Below are 17,500 nucleotides of genomic sequence, written 5' to 3' on the forward strand. Positions count from 1 at the left end.
AAGAAAGAGTGAGAAAAAGAGAAAGAGAGATAACGCAAAAAAAAACAGAAGAAGCAGAAAAATGGAGAGAGAGAGAGAGAGAGAGAGAGAGAGAGAGAGAGAGAGGAGAGAGAGAGATGAGAAAGTGAAGGAGAAACAGAGCGTCAATTAATAAATCATCCAGCAGGGAGAAAAATAAATTTCAGAACTCCATCTAATTTTTCTTCGGACAATTATTAGAGAGAAAGAAAACAGCACGGCGACGATGATGATGACGACAACAACGATGACGATGATGATGACGATCGTGAAGCGGGAGCATATCAACTATAGAAACTCCACAGAACTCTCATTTACTTTTCGACAATTCCTTTCATATCTCTCTCTCTCTCTCTCTCTCTCTCTCTCTCTCTCTCTCTCTCTTTCTCTCTCTCTCTCTCTCTTACTCTCTCTCTCTCCCACTTAATTCCTAGGCTATTAATCACCTGCATAAACTGGAAAAAAAAAGATAGAGGCAAGGGTAGAATGATACCAAAGAGAAGATGAAGATATGGGGTAAAAATGAGAAACATAAAAAATGAAGGATATATATATATATATATATATATATATATATATATATATATATATATATTGGATTATATATATATATATAATGTTAGTAGCACAAACACACTAAGCACTTGAGGATTTAAAATGAAACATTCACACATATACCTATAATAATATGCGTATATAATTAAATAAATATATACACACATACATATATGTATGTGTATATATATATATATATATATATGTATATGTACATATGTAAATATATATATATATAAGCAAACTAATAACTAATAAACCACTAATAAAGTTGGTAAATGACTTATTAACCCACACAATGAATAAATAAATGTTAAATCCATACTGTATACATGTGTTAATATACCACAGAAATTTATATACTTACATATAATCTATATATATATATGTGTGTGTGTGTGTGTGTGTGTGTGTGTGTGTGTGTGTGTGTGTGTGTGTGTGTGTGTGTGTGTGTGTGTGCGTGTATGTGTGTGTGTTAATTTGTTTCTGTAATTTGATTACACTTCAATACATTGATAGTATATTTGCCTTGATTCAAAAACAAACCTGCCTACCTAAGAGATGAATGAGTGACCCGATGTATCTCTGATGTGACGTGTAAACGCGTGCGTGAGTGTGAGTGAAATACCGCCTACCTACCTACCTACGTGTGTGTATGTTTGTGTGTGTGTGTTATTATAATTATTGTACACACAGCCGTGCATGGTGCGTGCGTGTGTGCGTACGTCTGTATAAATATGAATGTGTGTGTAAATAAATATTGAGGCGGTCCAATGTAGTATATTAAATATGTTGAATTGTTGTTGAGGTCGTTTACCTTTTCACTGCTCCTTCTATTTCATATATTCACGTGCGTGCGTGTACGTGTGCGTGTACACGTGCGCGTGCGCGCGCCTGTGTATGTATGTATGTATGTATGTATGTATGTATGTATGTATGTATGTATGTATGTAGGTATGTATGTATGTATGTATGAATACCTCTATTGTATTATAATTGAAAAAAATTTTTCGAATACTTTTTCAATTTTGTTCCTGAATCTTGTACAAAGAGCACTCTCTACCTCCCTTTATCTTCCTCATTACAATCAATACCATAAACATTAGATCTAGTTTCATTCTCTTGAGAGGATAATATGAAAAAAAGAAAAATAACGAAAACATTTGAAAAGATGAAAAGCTACAAAATAAGTTTTGAAAAGATAAATTTGTTTTGAAATTTAAATAGAAGTAAATAAATTGAGTATGATGATAACAACAAGAGGCAAATGAGAGCAAGGACATTTTTCTTCCCGTAGCACACACCCCACCCATCACATATCATGCAACAGATAGAATGAAGCATGGCGGTACCTAAAAAAAATTTCAATAACTTAATTGCGTCCTTTTTGTTGTTGAACTTTACAAGAAGATAAAACTTCAAACCGAATAATAAAAATAATGAAAACATGAAAAAAAAAACAATAATAACAACAATAATAACAACATAGATAACAATGACAGCAACAAATAAGAACAATTGAAACCTGCTGTGAAGAAAAACAACACGGCGAATGAAAAAATTTCAAACAAAAAGCATGTTGTGGTGTGGGAGTTGGTGGAGGTGATATAGCCATTATATTATTAGAAAGAAAAGTTTAATGACCAGTTTATTGACCAGTTCATTGACCTCTAAAGTTTCCTAGCACCACATTAATCACACCTCCTCATCACATTAATCACATCCCATCACATCAATCTCAGAACATTTCTCGTAGCATTAATTACAACACCTCTTAACCTAACAGTAGACAACATCATTTTATATTGCATAAGAAGAGTAAATTGAAATTCGTATATTTTCATCTTTTTTAACCCTAGCCATCTAACCAACCAACCAATTTTCAAATAAATCCTGGTACTTTTAAATATAATCTAAATATTAACATTTAAGAAATTATACATATATAATATATAATATAACATATACTATATATAATATATATAAAATATATATTCAAATAAATTTTATTCAGCAAAGTATTTGCTGAATAAAGTATATATATATATATATATGTTTGTGTGTATGTATGTTGCATATGTTGGTGTGTATGTATGTATGTATGTTTGTTTGTATATATGTATGTATGTATTTGTATATACTCAGTGATGTATGCATGCATGCATTCCTGATATCTTATCTTTGACAGCATAAACAGCATGAATTTAATAGCTGAAACCATTGTTAGGAGTCGGGCTTAAGAATAATTTTCAAAGAAGAGATGAAGAAACAACTGAGGCAGTGAAAATCAAGTGATAATAATAATAATATAACAATAATAATTACAATAACTATTATTATTATTAGCGAGAATTTAAAAGGCATATACCTACATGTACAACATGCACAATTTATTTACGTACAGCTGAGAATGGCCCACGAAGAGAATGGAAATTTACAGCAGATAAAAAAAGTTATTAAAAAATACAGAACAAATATGAATGACTATAAAAGTGAATGAATGGATGAATGAATGATAGAACTAACGAATGAATGAAAATAAATGAATGAAGGAATGAATGAATGAACTTACTCGGATTGGAGGCCAGTATCCCATTTGAGTTCGCACGAGTCCACTGGCTTTTCTTGCGTTGGTCTAGGCTGGCATACATCTACCTTAGAATCTACCATGTAAAAATAATTTCATTCGTTCATTCAATATTTCATTCATCCATCCATCTATCCATCCATTCATTCATTCATTCATTCATTCATTCATTCATTCATTTATTCATCCATCCATTCATTCATTCATTCATTCATTCATTCATTCATTCATCCATCCATCCATTTATTCATTCATCCAATACAACAAACATTCACAAGTACACTGATTAAATTTAACTCTGCCTTATGTATGTTATCACAATCAATATGATCTCATTGTGTGTGTATGTATGTGCGTGTGTGTGTGTGTGTGTGTGTGTGTGTTTGAAAGTGTAATGTAAGTGAAGCTAACCAATTCCGACAGAAACATTGACCCTGGTGACGTTAATCCTGATGGTGTTGTTGATCTGACCTACATTTCTGGTGACCCACTTTCTCAACTCGTTCAGTGGACTGTGGTTTTTCATTCGGAAGTCAGTGGTGGTGACTTTCTTCATGTTCTCGTCGTTATATCTAACTGAAGTCGTCTCGCTGTGCTGTTAAGTGTTTGTTTGTGTGTATCAGTGTGTGTGTGTGTGTGTGTGTGTGTGTGTGTGTGTGTGTGTGTGTGTGTGTTGGTTTGTTTGCGTGATCACCAAGTCAAAAAGATGTAAAGCATAATTTCGATGAAATCTAACACAAAACAAAAATGATGATGACGACGACGACGATGATGACAAATACTAAACACACAAACTCAAAAGCTAACCGACACCCACCCATCTAAATAAATAATTAATTACAATAACAACAATAATAATAATAACAACAACAGCAACAACAGCAACAATAATAACAACCACAGCAACAATAATAATAATGACAACAACAACAGCAACAAAAGCAGAAAGCAGGTCACCCAGATTAGAATGAATTGCAGCTGACATAACCAGGCCGACACATTAACATATGTTAATGACAGAACATAAACACACATAAATTTACACATAAATATACTACACATACAACATATAAAAAGGCATATACATAGTATATAAGAAAAAGTGCGTATATTAATATATCAAATGCTGTGTGAATAAAATAATGAATGAATGAATGAATGAATGAATGAATGAATGAAAGAAAGAAAGAATTAATGAAAATAAAACAATTGATTAACGAATTAAGTCGGTCAATTAATCAATAAACAGCAGATGACAGAGTAAATATAAATAAGGCAATTAAACTGAACACTAAATATAAACAGTAGTAGCGAGAGAGAGAGAGAGAGAGAGAGAGAGAGAGAGAGAGAGAGAGAGAGAGAGAGAGAGAGAAATAAACTGTCAATCAAATCTAGTAACAACAATTAACAATTTAAATAAATAATAATGTGTGTGTGTGTGTGTGTGTGTGCGTGTGTGTGTGTAACCATTAGCAAGTCACAATAAAATAGCACACAATCGAAAATATATAAATAATAATTATAAATAAAAAAAATAATATAAAACCATAATTATCATTATTATTACGATAACTAATAAAAACCAACGTAAATATTAATAGGAGAGTAGCTGTAGAAATCATGTAGGATGACATCCCATGTTATATCCAGCTTTGAGGCTAGTACCAAGCTTATGTTGCCTGCGAAGGCTGCAATATAAAAAAAAATGAATAAAATCAATTTTAATTATAATTAAATATAATTTATTTTCTAACTGCCATTAATTATAACTGCTATCAGTATTGTGATCATCGTTATTATTGTAATTATTATTACTATTATTATTATTATTATTATTATTATTATTATTATTATTATTATTATTAATGTCTGTGTGTATAATATATATGATCAAGACATGATTTTTTATTATTGTCAACATCAACATAACATCATATTATTATATCATTGCATTGAGCAGTTTTATCAGTATTATGTATTAAATTATCATTAAATTGGTATTAAATTGAGATATTTTGAATTAGGATTATTTATTTGCGAAAACCTAATTCTACATCTTAAGCCAAGTAGTCAAAGAGCAGGGCAAGCAGGGATGGATCTAGATTTCTAGTTTTCTAGATCCATTCCACATGCAAGATGGATTATGTGCTGCTTGTAAATTGTAACAGGCAAGCCAAGGCAGCAGTTAACAATCCTAAGTGCGATGAAATTTATCACAACTGAGGCAGAGAAATGTTGAAATTTTGGAGAGGATAAAAAAGAGAGGGTAGAAGGGAGAGTAGAAGAGGGAGAGAGAGAGAGAGGACAGCTTGTAGCATTTAGCAGGATGGTAACATGTTTTTTTAATCCATTTTCAAAGAGTTATTCTGTGCAATAGTTTTGGTAACTATTATTACGATCAATCAAATACATCTTCATCATCATCATTGTCATCACTCACTGCCATCATCATAAACAACGTTATCACTAGTAACAAAACGATAGAGAGAGAGAGAGGAGAGAGAGAAGGGGGGAGAAACTGGTTACGTCACATACACACAGAGAAGGAAAAACTGTCAGTGAAGTCGCCAGCTAGGAAATCTGGATCAGGGGAAAAGAGTTCAGACTGTAAAAGAAGTAAGTTAAGTAAATAGGTCGGTTTTCTTTCAACCAATTAGCATAGCTGAATCAGAAGAGAGAATGGAGTCAACGAATACTATTGTAATGTAAGGGCAAGTATGTGATGTTATGTATGTTATGCATGTGGCGTGATGTGATGCTATGTGGTCATGTTATGAAGTGTTATCGGAGGTTTGAGGAGATGTTATTTTAAGTGCTAATCTATTTATTCAAAGGTTCTTACAAGTGTCAGTTGAGTCAGCCACAATATTAAAAACAGACCCAACCACACATGTAAGCACGCACATACACACGCACACATCAGGACTGCATCTTCGTGAACGAAAATACTGGGTCATTGATGTGACCCCGTGTGGGTAAAAAGTCCAATTCTGGACAAACATCGACGATCACAGACTACTCCATCGAAGACCCACACCCCTCACAGACTCCATCGAAGACCCACACCCCTGTGACCCCTGTGCCGCTCGCATCCTGGGTCACTTGTTTCTACCGAGCTTTCGTATGTGGCGTCGATAAGCTGTCCGTGTTTCACAATCACATAGCAGAACACACGCACGCACGCACATACACACACACACACACACACACACACAAAGAAACAACAAATAATTTTAAAAAAATAAATAAAACAAATAATTACTGAGAATGACATGAGTGAGTGAGGGAAAGAAAGGAAAAATGAAGAAATGGATGAAAAATAGGGTGGGTAGAAGAACAGCTAATAAAAAACACATAAATGACGAATGTATGACAAACGATAGAATGAATAAAAGATTTACTGAGTGAATAAACAAACAAACAAACAACAAATAAAATCACAAATAAATGAACGAACGAACGAACGAACGAACGATTATAGAGCGAATAAGCAAACGAACGGATAGACAAACAAACAAAAACAAAAAAGTCAACGAATGAATATACTGATGAATGGATGAATGGATGGATATATGTATTTATAACGAAAGCTGAAAGAATGTTTAAAAAATATAGAGGATGATGACGAGCATTAAGACATGTAAACAACTGCCTGAACTGAACAGTGAAGAATGACTACGAACCAAAAAAACTGTTTGCAAGAAAAAACAATATGGTTATAGCAATAGCATGATGGTATGTATAAAGATTAGAATGGTGATGACGATGATGAAGATGATGGATAAGATGAGGATGATGAAGACGATGATTGTGGAGAGAGAGAGAGAGAGAGAGAAAGAGAGAGAAGCGATGATGACAACGACGACGATGACTAAATAGATGATAGATGATGAAAACAATGATTGTAGAAACGATTAAGATACTATGTTGTTAATGATATCAATAGATGTGACGATGGTGAATACAGAAAAAACACACACACACACATATTATAATATTTATATACACACGAAACGCGCAAGCAATCTATTAATAGAATAATCAGAAACAAAAACTACGAAACTCTGTCGAAAATTAAAAGCTTCAAGGATAGCCAACTAACGCAACTTCAAATTTACAAGTGATAACAACAATAATATTAACAATAATAACAATAATAACAATAATAATATTAACAATAATAATAATAATAATAATAATAATAACAATAAAAATAATAATAATAACAATAGCAACAAAAAATCACACACACAACTTCTACCACAGAATAGTCATTAATCATTTTGTAAGAAAACCGTCAATTATAACAACAACGAACAGACTATGCAGTGAAAACAAACCAGAAATAACAACGTTGAAAAAAAGATATGGAAGTATGGATGAACGAATGAATATATGAATGAATGAATGGGTGAATGAATGGGTGAATGAATGAATGAATGAATGAATGGATGAATGAATGAATGGATGAATGAATGAATGATGGATGAATGAATGGATGAATGAATGAATGAATGAATGAGTGAATGGGTGAGTGAATGAATGAATGAACAAACAATAAAAATGAATAGTAATAATAATATTAATAATAGTAGTAGTGATATGATGTAATTTAGAATGGTAACAGAGGATGATTACAAGAAAGATTACAATAATGTTGATTTCACATAATAATGGCTATACTTACATAAATACACACACATGCACACACACACATAAGCACAACACATACATTCAGACATACATACACACACAAACAAACAAACACACATATACAAACAAACAAACAAGAGCCATCTGTCAGTCAACAAATGGTAAATGAACTTAACTGATTTATTGAAATGTCAGAGATGGAGAGGAAGAGAAAAATTAATTTAAAATAGATATATGGCAACAATATATAAATATTCATTATGGCTATTGCAAATATTATTATTATTATTACTACTGCTACTATAACGCATATAAAAACATTTAAAAGGAAGTTAAAAATTATAGCCAGAGTTAATTAAAACTTAGTTAGTATATATATAAATATATATATTTGTGTGTGTGTTTGTGTGTGTATGTGTGTGTAACAATAGATGTAGCAAAAATAGTGGCAGCAGCAGCAGTAGTAGAAGGAATAGCGGTAGTAGCAGTAGCAGCAGTGGTAGTAGTAACAGTAGTAGTAGCAGTAGTAGTAGTACTAGTTTATGGTGTTATCACAATCATTTCATTACACATCATAGCAGATTAATCATTTGAAGTTTTTTTTCAACAAAAAAAAGATTAAAAAGACATAAAGAATAAAAATATATTTTAAAAAATCCTTGAACAATTTAAAAAATTTGAGAAGTTAAAAATCTCTGATAAAAAAAAAAACGAAAGATTTTGAGGAAAACATTTTGTTCGTTGCAGTTGCAAACATTCACACGCACGTACACACGCACGCACACATGCACGCACGCACGCACGCACGTATAAACACAAGTTGCATTATTTTATCACCATAATAAATAACCACATTAAATCTTATTTAAAAAAAAGTTTATTAATGGAAAAATTAGTTTTCTTGCATGCATGTGCGTGTGTGTGCGTGTATGTATGTGATTGTAAGTATGTGAACCAATCGCAACTGTCATGTATGTATGCTTGCATGTATATAAAATACACATGTGAACATACGTTTGTGTACAAACAGAGAATTTACACACAGTAAGAGATGTATATGCGTGTACAAAACATGTGGGTACACAAACTACCATGGTATATACACGGCTCAAGTGTACTGCAATCTATGATTTTATGTTGATGTATAAGGACAGTGTTGCAATGTAATGATGTTTTCATTCTAAACTGCTTGAATGCACGCATATATCTACGTAAATCTATGTTTATCTTACTTCTATCTAGATATCTATTTGTCATTGATGTTATTGTTACGGTTCTATCTGCTGTTGTATCCAACATCAATCCATTTTAACAGTAACAGATACATTTGATGTTGTCGTTTGTTAGCCTAGAGATAAATAAATACGATGTTGATGTCATAGCGCTTTACTGATATCTATTTAGTATATGAACATCATGTTTACATACGTGTGCGTGTGTTTGTGTGCGTGAGTGTTCGTGGGCGTGCGTGTGTGTTACATACATACACATAGGCGGATAAGGGGAGATTTTATTGTAGGGAATAAAGTAAAGTTAAATAGATATTCAACATCGGGGATGAAAGTACAGTTATATAACAAGAACCATAGAAACGCCATGATGATGATGGTGATGATGAAGAAGAAGAAACAGATGATGATGAAGATGATGGCGGTGGTGGTGATAATGATGTTAGAGATGATAGGTTTGATGATGTCGACGACGATGATAGGGAAGAGTGAGTAAAAAGTTATCAGCAATGATTAGAACAGGGAATCCTATTAAACTGAAGATGATAATTATAGTTAATAATGATGATGAATGAAGAAGCGTTGGTTACATATCATATCATTCAAAATAGCAAGATCATCACCACCACCACAATTGTTGTCATCTCACTCATTATCACAACCCCCTACACTACACCATTCAACACATCATTAAAACGACACTAACTCAAAACACAACAAACAACCACACACACACACACACACACACACAAAAAAAACATCTAAAAACCTCCGACACAAATCACACCAGACACCACTAACTTTGATTCGTTCGCGGTCGAACGTCGACGACAACCACAGGCGACCACGACCACGACGACGCAGATGGTGACATAGCAGGCCGATTTTTCATATAAACAACGTATACCTCCTGAGGAAAACTGGCATCCATACACGAGCGATCCTCGCTGTAAGCAAACAGCTTCATGTAGTGGTCATTAGTGGCCGTAGAAGCTAGCGCTGTCGCCTTGCCCGTTACGTTCTTGACGTATTTGTAGTAGGAGTCGTTAGCGGCCACGAAGTCTGCGTGTGTCGTCCGGTGTAGACTGCATGAATACCAGTCGGTGCTTCCTTCTGTTGGGAGAGATGGTGAGATTTGGTGAGAATCGGGCTTCGTATTATCATAATGTATCACAGTATTAATATGCACTATCAGTGTTAAAGGTGAAATGAATATTCAAACATATTAATCATGTAAAATTCCTCTCATTGTAATATTCATCAGTGTATGGGACATATAATGATTCTGGAAAATACAAAAACAAATCTGTAAAACTATACAATAATGACAACAGTAATAATAATAATAATAATAATAATAATAATAATAATAATAAATAAAACCGTCATAAATTAATCAAACCAAATCAAAGATTTATGCCATGAGGTGCCTACCCACAGCTAGAAGATTGTTCCAAAATATGTATGTACGTGTATGTATGTATGCGTGTGTGTGTATGTATGTGTAAGTATGTGTATGTATATGTGTGTGTGTAAATGTATGTATATGTGTGGGTATAATGAGTGTATATGTATCTATAGGCCACTATATGGGATTAAAAAGTTTTGTTACATGCCGTATCAAGTTTCAAATTATATGCATGGATTCTATCACTCACACTCGCGCGCACACATGCACGCAGACAAAAACACAAATATACACAGACATTCACACATCCATTCGGTGTGTGAATCTACAACATGTATATGTTTATATGTATATATTCTTAGCATATATGTTGTATGTACATGTACCCAAGAATATATGTATGAGTATATATATATATATATATATATATATATATATATACATATATGTATGTTGTTAATAGACTACAATTTTTACAATATTCTATAAATTCTACCGAATGTTTGGCGTTAATATGTTTGTTGTTCGTTTATGTATGCAGGTATGTTTAATTGTGTTTGTGTGGATGATATTGAATGCAATATTATCTGCACTGAGTTGTTGTTGTTGTTGTTGTTATAATGAGAAATAGGTTGGTGCAATATGATGACGTTGATGTTGTTTTGTAAATATAGCTTCTACTCATCTTATCTTACTACGCAGCTGTTGTTGATTTGTTTGTGCCCGTATGTGAGCTTTGCATATACGTTTGTATCTTTGCATGTATGTTTCTTTGCATGTATGTTTGTTTGTATGTATGTAAGCAAATATTTGTCTGCTTGTACGAATGGCTTGAGTGTGTGTGCTCATGTGCTGGTAGGTTTAAAACAGCAACAACATAAAAAAAATAATATAGGTTAGATGCAAGCAAACAGGTAAACAAGATATGGCACGGCATCAATTATATATAGCGTGAAAAAAGTGCAATAAAAAAATGTAACGAAGCAACATATCACACAGTGAGTAACTTAAATCAAATCAAACCAAAAATGCATGTGTGTGTGTGTGTGTGCGTGTATGTGCGTGTGTGTGTGTACAAAATACAGCTTAACAATGAACAATAGTTATGTTAATTTTTGATAAATATGAGTTTGTATGCAGCCAATACAATGATGTTTATTGCTTCGCCAGTAATATTAAAAAATCTTAATGTATTGTAACCACGTGTGTGTGTGTTTGCTTGTGTGTGTGTGTACACGCAAGCATGAATAAATGAATGCCTATCGCTTTTAATGCTGATAATTTTTTGAAATTTTGAAATTATAAGAATTCATTGAGCATTAGACCTTTAACACACACACACACACACACACACACACACACACACACACACACACACACACACACACACACACACACACACACCACACACACACACACACACACACACACACATATATATATACACGCACACACGTTATTATACAAAGAAAATTTAATATTATAACATCATACATACATGAGAACAATAATTTATATTAAGAGATAATTTTTCATGTAGTTAGGGTCATGGAACGAAAAAACGAAAAAAAATTTCTTATGTATGTATGTATGTATGTATGTATGTATGTATGTATGTATGTATGTATGTATGTATGTATGTGTGTATGTATGTATGTATGTATGTATGTATGTGTGTATGTATGTATGTATGTGTGTATGTATGTATGTGTGTGTGTATGTATGTATGTATGTATGTATGTGTGTATGTAAACATGAAAACAAAAAAAATGGCATCCAGGTCACTTGTAATAAATGAGTTCCTGTATTATTTAGAAAATAATTGGGATTTAATTGAGAATGAAACGTTTATTAATAATATATCTGTATTTTATATTCATGAGGATATTGTAAATGCAATTAAATTGCTAAAAAGTTAATTAAATAATTTTAAAATTGAAAAAAGTGAAAAATTGCAGTCGCGGGGTAACATGAAAATTGAGAAAATATTGGAATGTATATCGTTAATTAAACAGTTGAAAGAAAACAAATGTTGGGACAAATGTCCATTATTTGTTAGTTGTAATTTAAATAAAGTCCCAAAGTCTGAAAATTTGTTAACATTGAACTTTGAAACTATCAAACTAGAATTAAAAGATATATTGCACAAACAACAGGTGCAATTTAACAAAGTTATTGAAACTGTTGAAAGTAATAAAGCTGATATTATTTCATTAAAAAACGTTATTAAAACTGCTGATATTAATAAACCAGAAGTAAATACATTGAAAAATAAATTAAATTCTAAGTGAGTAAGTGACTGCAGTACTGAAATGACAAACAAGGAGGGACAAAAGAAAAATGTCAGTAGTTCTCTGTGGTCAGACATAGCAAAGTCAGAAGACAACGGTACCCCGTTCTCAAATGTAAACGGAAAAAAATCACGTCAAAATAACAACAATTGTGAGAAACAAAACAACTCAGGAGAAACCAGCAACAACCCAATAAACAACAAACAAACTGGAGAAACCAGCAACAACCCAACAAACAATAAACAAACTGGAAAAAAGACAGCTATGAAAATAATCGGTAAAAAAGTTTCAAATGATTGCAAACTGAAGGCAGATAAAATCTTAATGAAAAAATCTGTGTTCTGTTTAAGCAATGTCAGCAAGTGCCACAGAAATGATGTGATGGCCTACCTAACCGACAATGGTATCCATGTTGTTTCCTGTTATCCCGTACTCAAACAATTCAATAAAATGGCACCAGCTTCTACAGCCGACGTCAACAACAATAATAATAGTCAAACTGAGAATAAAAAAACAGATGAAGAAGAATCCAGTACGTTTAGAGTTTGCATCGATAGCTCTGATTCTAAGAAAATGAAAGACCCTGACATAATGCCCCAGCACATTATAGTACGCGAGTGGCAATTCAATAAGAAACCAGCAACAATTGTCGATCAAACAAAAAAAGATGGATAAACAACATGTTGATAATGATGAGGACAGCAGTGATGATGAAGAAAAAGACAATTTAAACCCCAAGCAAACTAAATGTAAAAGGTATGACAATTTTAAGACGTTGAATGATGAATATAAATTAATAAATAAAGATCTTGATAGCAGTATGTTTTTCAACTTAATGCAATTGAACATCAAAAATCGTCATGACAAACACGGTGGAGGGGTTGGTTTCTATGTCTGTAATGATTCTACCTTTCGAATAAGAGAATATTTCGAACAATTAAATCAACAGCAACAATTCTTGAATATTTAATCAACTTATCATTTGACAAGGGCATCTTTCCTAAGTGCTTCAAGACATCCAAAGTTGTTCCAATTGCAAAAGAAAGAGGTAACTCAGAGGTTAAAAACTTTCGACCTATATCTTTGTTGCTTGTTTTTTCGAAGATTATTGAAAAATTGATGCACAGTCGTTTGCTCAAATTTTTTGAAAAAAATAACATCCTTTCTAATCATCAATTTGGTTTTCGAAAAAACCACTCAACTGAAATGGCAATACTGGAACTGATTCAAAAAATTGGAGTCGCAAGTGAAAAGAAAAATTATGTAATTGGAATATGTCTCGATCTGTCAAAAGCTTTTGATTGTATTGACCATTCGATTTTATTACACAAGCTTCATCACTATGGTATAAGAGACTCCAGTTTGACTTGGTTTCGTAGCTACCTTTCATCAAGATATCAATTCGTTACTTGGAACAATAAAAATTCAAGTAAATTGATCAACAAAATAGGCGTTCCGCAGGGCAGCATTTTGGGACCATTGTTATTCATAGTGTTTGTGAACGATCTACCGATGGCCTCGAAATTTTTTAATTATGTTTGTTTTGCTGACGATACAAATGTGTTCAGCAAAGGAAAAGATATTAACATGCTCATCAAATATACAGAAGAAGAAATTAAACATGTTAATTCTTGGTTCTCACTAAATAAACTTACTTTAAATAGTTCTAAAACGCAAATGATAATCTTTGGACCAACTCAATATTTAAACTACAAAGAACCTTATAAAATTAAAATAAATAATATTGATATCTATGAAAATAAAACAGTTAAATTTCTGGGCGTTCATCTAGATCAAAAGTTAACGTTCCGTGATCACGTTAATAGTGTTGCAAACACACTTGCCAAATCAACTGGTCTGATGAACAAGGTGAAATTCTACCTCACAAAAAAGTGTCTGAATTTGTTGTATCACTCACTTTTCATGCCACACGTGATTTATTGCAACATTGTCTGGGCTGGCACGTATCCTTCAGTCACGGATCCGGTTAAACTTATGATGAAAAGGGCCGTCAGAACCATCACCATGTCAACGATGAGGTCTCATACCAAGGAGTTATTTACGACAACCAATAATCTTAATTTTAATCAATTGAATATTTATCGTACTTTGATTTTGTGTATAAGCAGCTTAATAATCAATTGCCTAATACGTTTGCTAATTATTTTAAACATGCTAACAGTCATAGGATGTCTAATTATTTGCAATCGAATGAATCAAAAACTAACATTTTACATTCGCATGTAATCTGTAAGGGTCCTAGGACCTGGAATAACATTATTAAGAATGGTTTTCAATATAAGGCGAAATCGGCTACTGATTTAAAAAAAAAAGTTAAATCGTTTTTAATAATTAACAATTATTAAAATTATTAACCTTATTAATAATGTAGAGATGTTTGTAAAATCACTGAACATTTAATAAATTATATAAGAAATGTATTTACTTCATGAAATTTATGTTCTCTATCTATAAACAATTTCTGTTGATATTTTTAATGCGATTATAATTATCTATGAAACATTATTTTTTAGTTAACTACCTTTTGTTTTATTATCTGTTATTAACATACTAACAACTAACAATATTTGATATTAACCACAAAACTCTGAACATATTTGTCTAGGTGGCTGTGCTAGATGAGCCCATTATGGGCTCGATCACATTCATCCAGTCTCTTATTTATTATCCTTAATTTTGAGGAGCAAATAAAATTTAGTTTCGTTTCGTTTCGTATGTATGTATGTATGTATGTGTGTATGTATGTTTGTATGTATGTATGTATGTATGTTTGTATGTACGTATGTATGTATATATGTATGTATATATGTATGTATGTATGTTTGGATGTATCTATAGATACAAAACAAATTACTAAATTAAGAAAACATGAGTTGTCATCATCAGAGCAGAAGTGCATAGAATAAAAAATGGAAAAATTTTAGCTGAAGTAGTAGTAGTTGCTGCTGACATAACGTAGTAGTAGTAGTAGTAAAAGTAGTAGTAGTAGTAGTAGTAGTAGTAGCAGTAGTAGTAGTAAAAGTAGTAGTAGTAGTAGTGGTAGTAGTAGCAGTAGCAGTAGTAGTAGTAAAAGTAGTAGTAGTAGTAGTGGTAGTAGTAGCAGTAGTAGTAGTAAAAGTAGTAGTAGTAGTAGTTGGATATATATAGCAACACTTAAAAATAGAGTTTTTCATTCAATTATCTATCTGTAAATAAAATAACTCAGCAATCTATCATGAGCATTTTAATGACAATTGATACTTCGCTCCGATACAGATATAGATAATAGATAGAAAATAATAATACTAATTATTATCAATGGCAGTAATGGCAGAAGCACCTATGTTATAATAATGATAGTAGGAGTTATTATCTTAAAAGTGTGATAAAACAACGAAAATGATATAATATCATGATACATACTTATTTAGCACTCGAATGATAAGATATCACGATAGGATATCCTGACAGCTAGCACTCGAACGAAAGGATAACTACCAGTATTTTTTAATGAAATTGTTACAAATGATACCAATGTATGTCGTAATGAAGCATATTTAGTTGAATCACAGTATAACACAATGCACAACAAGTCAACAATCAAAGTTGGGTCAGCAACAAACCAATATAGGTCATCAAAACAACATAAACAACAAAAGTGTCACAAATACACACACGCAGAGAGAGAGAGGTAAAGAAATAGAGAGAGGGAGAGAGAGAGAGAAGAGAGATAAAAAGAGAGAGAGAAAACTACAACTACTACAAACAGAATATGCACAAACAAACATATTATCCTATCTATCAACCTTTAGAACATATCATTTGTTCATTCATTTATTCATTCATTCCTTCATTCATTCATTCCATAACAACATGTGATAAACTTTGTTTACAAAACGACATAACTTAATAACAAGGTCGAGCTTGGTTATAAAGTAATAACAAACAAACGCGCGCGCACGCACACAAAAACAAACACACACAGTCACACACAAACAAACAAATACACACACACACACACATACAAACAAACACACACACAAATACACACACGCGCGCACGCGCACGATGCCATACAAGGATGCGCACTGAAGGTAGAGAAAGAGGAGGAGGAAGAAAGAGAGGGAAAAGAGAGAGAACGAGAAAGAAAATGACAAGAAAGAGAGAGAGTGCCAAATAGAAGCGCCAAATGCTTAGCAGCAGCAACAACAACAACAAAACAACAACACACGGTCAAGAAGATAGCTGGACATAATATTTCTACAGCTGCTGAACCCTGGACAGCATGAAAAATGAATAAACGGATGGATGAATGGATGGATGGATGGATGGATTGATAGATGGATGAATGGATGGATGGATGGATAGATGGACGGATAAATGGATGGATGGATAGATAGATGGACGGATGAATGGATGGATAGATGGATGGATGGATGGACGGATGAATGGATGGATAGATAGATGAATGGATGGATGGATGGACGGATGGATAGATGGATGGATAGATGGATGAATAATCAAAATGAGAAATGACTAAACGGATAGATAAATGAATAGATGGATAGATGGACGGACGACGAACATCGTTGAAATGAATAAACAGATAGAAGCATTGACGGATAGATGGACAGATAGATGAATTTATATACTGATGGATGGATAGATGGATGGATGAAATGGATAAACTGATAGATAGATACATGGATAGATTAGATGATGAATTAGATAGATGAGGTATAGGGAGTTTGGCCTAATT

General features: G+C 32.6%; 3 protein-coding genes across 3 annotated transcripts in view; 1 reads left to right on the forward strand and 2 right to left on the reverse strand.

Annotated features, from left to right (window-relative positions):
- Positions 1 to 2,188, reverse strand: part of HELRODRAFT_190872 (hypothetical protein) — a gene marked incomplete at its 5' end in the record, with an annotated part of 12,613 nt that extends 10,425 nt beyond the window's left edge. The window contains 3 exons of the mRNA XM_009015614.1: positions 1,128 to 1,158; positions 1,213 to 1,216; positions 2,099 to 2,188. Of these exons, the coding sequence (XP_009013862.1) occupies positions 1,128 to 1,158; positions 1,213 to 1,216; positions 2,099 to 2,188 (125 nt within the window). The remainder of the gene's footprint in view (positions 1 to 1,127; positions 1,159 to 1,212; positions 1,217 to 2,098) is intronic.
- A 953-nt stretch (positions 2,189 to 3,141) lies between these two features.
- HELRODRAFT_169802 (hypothetical protein) lies at positions 3,142 to 10,206 on the reverse strand (the record flags this gene model as incomplete). Its single annotated transcript, XM_009015615.1, has 5 exons — positions 3,142 to 3,236; positions 3,572 to 3,755; positions 4,748 to 4,848; positions 9,844 to 10,041; positions 10,140 to 10,206. The coding sequence occupies 5 exons, from the start codon at positions 10,204 to 10,206 to the stop codon at positions 3,142 to 3,144; spliced, it is 645 nt and encodes a 214-aa protein (XP_009013863.1).
- A 2,556-nt stretch (positions 10,207 to 12,762) lies between these two features.
- On the forward strand, positions 12,763 to 13,416 carry HELRODRAFT_169803 (hypothetical protein; the record flags this gene model as incomplete). The annotated part of the gene is made up of 1 exon (XM_009015616.1): positions 12,763 to 13,416. The coding sequence occupies one exon, from the start codon at positions 12,763 to 12,765 to the stop codon at positions 13,414 to 13,416; it is 654 nt and encodes a 217-aa protein (XP_009013864.1).
- Between the last annotated feature and the right edge of the window lie 4,084 nt (positions 13,417 to 17,500).

The sequence above is a fragment of the Helobdella robusta genome, assembly GCF_000326865.2.
Source record: "Helobdella robusta unplaced genomic scaffold HELROscaffold_16, whole genome shotgun sequence".
NCBI lineage: Eukaryota > Metazoa > Annelida > Clitellata > Rhynchobdellida > Glossiphoniidae > Helobdella > Helobdella robusta.